Raw genomic sequence first — 6,742 nt, 5'->3', positions numbered from 1 at the left:
CCTGTAGTCCCAGCTACTTGGGAGGTGGAAGCAGGAGAATCGCTTGAGCCCAGGAGTTGGAGGTTGCTGTGAGCTGTGATGCTACAGCACTCTACCCAGGGTGAGAGCTTGAGGTTCTGTCTCAAAAAAAAAAAAAAGCAGGTAGACCAATGAGGAGCCTACTTAGACATCCAGATAAGGGGACTTGGACCAGGGTTGGAGCTGGAGAAGTGGGAAAGTAGCCTGATTCTAGGTATATTTTATAGATAGAGTTGATAGGGTTTTCTTATGGAGTGTAAGAAAGAAGAGAGTTCAAGGATAAAGCCAAGATTTTTGGCTTGAGTCAAAGGAAAACTCGAGTTGCCATGAATGGACAAGGAGAAGGCAATAAGTGGAGCAGGCTTCAATCAGGGGAGTTGGGAGTGTGCTGGTTTGTGATGGCTGTCAGACATCCAGGTGAAGTGTTGGCCTTGTACTTAATGTAGGAGTGTGGAGGCTCGGTGCCTGTAGCTCAGCGGCTAGGTCGCCAGCCACATAACACTGGAGCTGGTGGGTTCGAATCCAGTTCAGGCCTGCCAAACAACAACTACAACCAAAAAATAGCTGGGCTTTGTGGTGGGCACCTGTAGTCCCCAGCAACTTGGGAGGCTGAGGCAAAAGAATCTCTTAACCCCAAGAGTTTGAGGTTGCTGTGAGCTGTTACGCCATGGCACTCTACCTAGGGTGACATAGTGCATAGTGAGACTCAGTATGGGGGAAAAAAAAAAATATATATATATATATATATGTATATATATATATGAATGTGGAGTTCAGAGGAGAGGTGTGGGGTGGAGATAGAGGTTTGGTATCAACAGTGTATAGTAGAATTGAAATTAAGGAACTGAAGACATCACCCAGTGAGTGAGAGTAAATAGAGAAAAGAGGTCCCAGAAGTGAGCCTTGGGTCCTGCGGTGTTTAGAGGTTGTGCAAAAAGAGGCGGACCCAGCAGAGGAGAGTGTAAGGAGAGGTCTGGGAGGTAGGAAAACAACTGGGAGAGGATGGCGTTTTGAAATCTAAATGAAAGTGTTTGCAGGAAGAAGGGGTGGACTAATAAATCGGGTAAAAGGAGGATTGAGAGTTGATCATCAGATTAGCAACATGGAGTTCATTTAGGAGCTTGACGGGGGCAAAAGCCTGATTGGAGTAGGTTCAAGAGAGAAAGGAGAGGAACTGGAGGTAAAGGAGAGCAGAATAATAAGGCGAGATCAGCTGGATGGAGTCTTGTTCCCCTCATAACTCATATTCCCACATGTCCTCCCTTACCTTTTCCCAGTCCACCATTTTCCAGGGCTCCTTCACCAGGCAGTTGTTTTTCTTGTCATGCTTGTGTGAGTGTTCATCCAGGACGAGTTGTAAGCACTGGAGGGCTTTGTGCCTTTGCTTGGCCAGTGAAGGCTCGCCAAAGCAGGGGCCGGTCCTTCCATACCACCTTGGCCTCCATTTGATAGGGCAATGGCGCCCTCCCTTAGACTGCCCCCAGTGGTACAGGCTGTGTCTTCCCCTTCAGCACGCGACTTAAAATACTTACCAAAAAAGGCGGTGTGTGGGCGTCGCCTGTGGCTCAGTGGGTAAGGTGCCGGCCCCATATACTGAGGGTGGTGGGTTCAAACCCAGCCCCGGCCAAACTGCAACAAAAAAATAGCCGGTCATTGTAGTGGGCACCTGTAGTTCCAGCTACTTGGGAGGCTAAGGCAAGAGAATCGCTTAAGCCCAAGGAGTTGGAGGTTGCTTTGAGCTGTGACCCGTCCCCCACCTCCCCCCTTCACTCTACCAAGGGTTAATAACTGAAACTCTGTCTCAAAAATAAATAAATAAAAAGGCCGCGTGTGTCGCGGCCACTTAATGCTTCCCTTTTCCCCACAGGGTGGACCAAATTGTGGGTCGGGGGCCCGGGGACCGGAAATCCCGGGAGAGGGGCGACAAAGGGCCCTCAGACACGGAGGTGGTGGATGAAATCAGCATGATGGGACGCGTGGTTAAGGTGGAGAAGCAGGTGAGTGTAGGATGGAGTTTCACGGGATGGTCATCCACCAAGAAGGTCTGGAGGGCTGAGGGGACAAGACAAGAGGAGGGTGCACTTCTCAGAGCCCCAGCTCAAGAGCACCTGCAGGGAAGGCCCTGGAGTGTCCAGTCCGGCCAAACCCCGCCTCTCATATAAGCTCCGCCCCACAGACCAGCCTTGCCACCCAGGAGCTCCGCCCACTCCCGCCAAGTAATCCCAATAAGCCCGCCCTGGTCTGCTAAGACCTGCCCCTAGGTTGCTGTTGTTTCACAAAAACCTTTCTCAATTTCCTCCTACTCCGTTTAACGCCGCCCCTCGGTCTTCACTTTATCTCACGGACAATCTCGACCACAACTAAATTTTGCCCCGGGATTATTTCCCAGTTTCCTGGTTTCGTCCCTCCCTCCCACCAAGCTCTATGGTTTCTGTCGGGACTCCTGTGTCCCACTTAAGCCCCACTGAGTCCCCGCCCACCGGCTGCTCTCTGCCTCCAAGTCCCGCAGTCCCCCAAACCCTGACTCGCCGGGCCCCATCCCGACCGCACCCCGCTCCCAGGTGCAGTCTATCGAACACAAGCTGGACCTGCTGTTGGGCTTCTATTCCCGCTGCCTGCGCTCCGGCACCTCGGCCAGCCTGGGTACTGTGCAAGTGCCGCTCTTCGACCCGGACATCACCTCTGACTACCACAGTCCTGTGGACCACGAGGACATCTCCGTCTCCGCACAGACGCTCAGCATCTCCCGCTCAGTCAGCACCAACATGGATTGAAGGGCGTCTCGGGCTGGGCAGCACACGGCCTGGCGCTCGGACTGGCCCTCCGAAGTCTCCGGACTCCTCTCTACTTGAACTCGCTCCCTCGCGGGGAGAGAGGCCACATGCAGTATTCAGCTGCCTGGAGGGCGAGATACCCACTGCGGGTGCCAGCGCCCCGACCCGCCTCAGGAGCGTGAGATGCCAGGCTGCACAGAAGGCGGCTGCAGCGGCTGTCCCCTGGCCTCTGGGCTGTCCAATGCCCTGCCCACTCCAGCAAGGCCCGACATGGCCCACCTGGCATGGGCATTGCTCCAAGAGTGGGAGCAGGGGTGTTGGGGCCCTGGACCCTGACCCAGCTTCCAGCTATGCAAGGTGAGGTCTCTGGCCCGCCCTTCGGACAAGAGAAGGGAAGCCCTCCCGCCAAGTCCTCGCCCCACTTGGGGGTGGGCCCACGGTGCCCCCACAGGTACCCACAAAGCACAGGATCCTGCCACAAGGCAGGTGGGCACCATATATGCAAACCATGTTGAATATGCAACTCTGGGGACCCCTATGGGGTCCCTCTGCCCCTCCCCTATTGGGAGAGGGCCCCCAGCAATAGCTGGTCTCAGGCTGCTTGGCCATAACCCTATCCCCATTCTTTGGCTTATCACCTGTCCCTTCCCAGCATGGGGCCTGTTTCTCTGTCCTCTCCCAAGGGCAGTGCCTGGGCCTTCCCATTTGCAGGTGTTACCTCCCAGGGGCTCCCCCTTCCTGCTCGATGTTGACTCTTCTCTTTGGCACTCAGACATCTTTGACCTTCAGCACAATTTTCTGAATTTTCCCTGCACCTCCCAGGCAGTGCTCTATGGATGGTCATGCAAACATGGTCTGTTAGTTTCTCCAGGTATGCAGAAGGCTTCTCACACACCAATGCATACTTCACATACACACTTGAAGTTGTGAGCACAGACTCACTCAGCCTTTTCTAGGCCTCCACAGCTGATGCCACTGGACTGGCCTTGCAGGATGATGTCCACTGGGAAGAAGGCCCCCATTCCATCTGGGCAGGAGAGGGAGCTTTGAAGTGACCCCAGGTCGCTTCAGGACCCACTCAGAGCTTTACCAGCTCCCCTTCCTCCTTTCTGGTCTGGTAGGAGCCCTAGTTGCTGCCTCTGTCTATCCCCCAAGGGCCCTCCTCAGCTCCCCCGCAGCACAACTTGGGCCTAGGCCTCTGGGGCATGAACACCACTGGAGAGACTTTAGGCCTGGTTCTATTCAGGCTTGTCCCTTCCTAGTCACTTTAACTCCCAAAGAGAATAATAATGCATTTAGCAGCTGTACCAGCTGTGCATCTGGCTTTCACATACACTATCTCCCCTTCTTCCATAGCCCACTTCTTTACTTCATTTGGCAGCCCTGCATCCTAGCATAAGCCCCCATCCACTCCAGGTCCCCAAGACCACTTTTGTATCCCTACCCCTTTGTTCCTCTTTTGCAAAGCCAATTCAGGTAGCAGGAGGGTAAGGGGTAGTGGACAAATGTCAACTCTGTGGCTGAGGCCAAGCTGCTTGCATCTCATACTGGGGATCTGCATGCACCAGCTCCAGGACTCGGGTTGGATCTTGCTCAGCTCCATGGTGCCTCAGCCTCTGCCCCAACATGCCTTCTGCATGTGACCATCATGCCCTGGATGGCGCTATCCTGGCTCACTGCACTGCACTGCACTGTCCCCAGAGAGCCACTCTTCCACCCCACCCCACCCCACCCCCGCCCAAGAGACAGAGCTATGGAGAGGGGCCGGAGAATGGGATTACCCTACAACCAAAGGAGACATGGGAAGAAGCCCCTCCTCCTTCTGTGATCGAGGTTCCCCCACTAACCCGGTTTGGGATATGCCAGTACCTCACTTTGTTAACTTATTAACTTATTGGTTTCATTAAAGTTTTCAGTAGGAGGTGGTTGGTCTGGATTTTGTTTAGTGGCTGTGGGATGAGGCTTCTGGTTTAGGGGTGGGAACAAGATCTGTGAACAACAAAAGCCTGACTCCAAATGGTTGAAGCAAAATTTGGCCCAGAGAACTAAAAAGTTGGGGGGATAGATGTGGCTTCATGCAGAGCTATATCTAGGTGCTTGACTGTGTCAAGCTGTTTCTGAGCAGCCTCCCTTTCACAGCAGGCTGACCTGTCACGATGACCAGTGAAAAGTGAGCCTCATGTTCCTAATAGTTTATATTGGTAGGGTTCGGTCAGGAAAATAGAAACGCCATAAGCTTTTCCAGCAAAGAGAATTTACTTGAAGGAGGAGTGGGCTACACTGATGTAGAAGGAGAAAAAGAACAAAAAGAACACTGAGATAACCTTGAGAGAATGACTATAGGAAGCAGCTGCAGGGGAGGCAAGAGCTGCAGGGATACAGGCAAGAGGTTGGGCTTATCAGAATCCCCAAGTTTGCACAGGGGAAGCCCTGTAGTGCCAGAGTTCAGAGATCTAAAGGGGTGTTCTCTGGTTGGTGCTAGTACCTCTTAGGGGAGATGGGGCTTGTCTGAGAGTGCAGGAAAAATGTTGAAGGCAGGGACCAGCTGTTGCTGATAAGGACAGGAAGCAAAGGGAGAAGGAAGTCTCCACTTTTCCTGCCTTCCATTCTTCCCCTCAGGCTGCTTATTGTCAAGGCCAGCTAACAGAAGAGTGATGTGGGATGCAGTTTGCAGAGTCCCGGGCCCAGTATCAGAGTTAGAAGGCTGCTCTTGGAACTGAAAGAAGACAGTTTAATAACCAGCACAGACCACTCTTTGGACACTCAGTATTCATACACATTAATTTGCCCATATTTTAACCTCCATATGATTAACAGTAGCTTCCACGTTCTTAATAGATGAAACTATCCTTTATGCAAATGAAGACACTCTATTCTCTCCCCCTAAGTGGGAAAAACACAAAGTCTCACAGTCCCAACAAATGTATCCATGTCCAGGAGTTAGTCACTGACTTCATAAGTGGATGTTAATCATTCTGATTCATTTACAATCTCTCCATGCAACTAAACTCTAAAATTGGCAATTATTTCCAATCCTTATATAAAATAAGGGGGAAAAAGGAGGGAGGAAAAAAATTACACAACACACCCCTCTCCAAGAAAGGAAGAAAATATGCCTACTTGCAATAAACCACTTTTTGGTAACTGGTCGCCATGCCATAGTTAGAATGTATAACTTCATTTTTCCACTGCCTTTGTATGTTCCCTTTACCTTCAGCCAACACCTCAACTGGTTAGGGTTCTTAACGTGGTGGAGTGACTTAAATCATCTCAAATCATCATTCCTGAAGGGCCCGAATTCTCAGTGTCCTGCATAGTTTGGGGTGACATAACTTTTCATTAACTTTTACTGTTATCCATGGAAGTATTAAGAGGGGCCTTAGAGAATCCCGTGGGTTCCAGACAAAGTCCTCCTTGCCCTTGTGTAGCAGCAACCCAATTTCTCCCTAGTGATGAGGCTCAGCCAAGCAACCAGTACATTAACTCTTTCTTTGCCTGGCATAAGGAGCCCAAAACGGCCAGGTGGAATTTTGAACTTCCAATTCAATGAAAACTATGTTAGCTTCCCTCCCTTGAAAACTAAGACCTCCAAACTAGAAGAGCTCAATGTTGTAAGGAGCAGGAGCAAAAGTCTTTTGCGGTAGGGTGGTAGGCTGAACAACGGCCACCCAAAGTTAGCAAGTTGTTATCGCTTCTCAGCCTGTATTCCCTTCTACAGAAGCCAAATGCAGTATCCAAAGTTAGCAAGCTGTAATCTCTAGAACTTGTATAAGGAAGAAGGGTTTTTGTGGAATTGATTAAGGATTTTGACATGGGGAGATTATCTAAGATTCTGTGGTGGGCCCTAAATCCCATCACAAATGACTTTTTAAGAGAGGCAGAGGGAGATGAATCATACAGAAGGGGAGAAGGTGCTATGAAGGCCAAAGCAGAGATGGGAGTGATATGGC

The 6,742-nt window shown here is 51.1% G+C and overlaps 1 protein-coding gene across 2 annotated transcripts in view; it reads left to right on the top strand.

Moving 5' to 3' along the window:
• The window catches only part of KCNQ4 (potassium voltage-gated channel subfamily Q member 4), a 56,308-nt gene extending 51,595 nt beyond the window's left edge, over positions 1-4,713 (top strand). For both annotated transcript variants that reach the window (XM_003798970.1, XM_003798969.1), the window contains 2 exons: positions 1,886-2,015; positions 2,580-4,713. In XM_003798970.1, coding sequence (XP_003799018.1) covers positions 1,886-2,015; positions 2,580-2,792 — 343 coding nt within the window. In that variant the 3' untranslated portion in view covers positions 2,793-4,713. The remainder of the gene's footprint in view (positions 1-1,885; positions 2,016-2,579) is intronic.
• Positions 4,714-6,742: the final 2,029 nt, after the last annotated feature.

The sequence above is a fragment of the Otolemur garnettii genome, unplaced genomic scaffold (genome assembly GCF_000181295.1).
Source record: "Otolemur garnettii isolate 467f Iridium unplaced genomic scaffold, OtoGar3 scaffold00144, whole genome shotgun sequence".
NCBI classification, from domain to species: Eukaryota; Metazoa; Chordata; class Mammalia; order Primates; family Galagidae; genus Otolemur; species Otolemur garnettii.
This window is presented reverse-complemented; position numbering and strand designations above follow the sequence as displayed.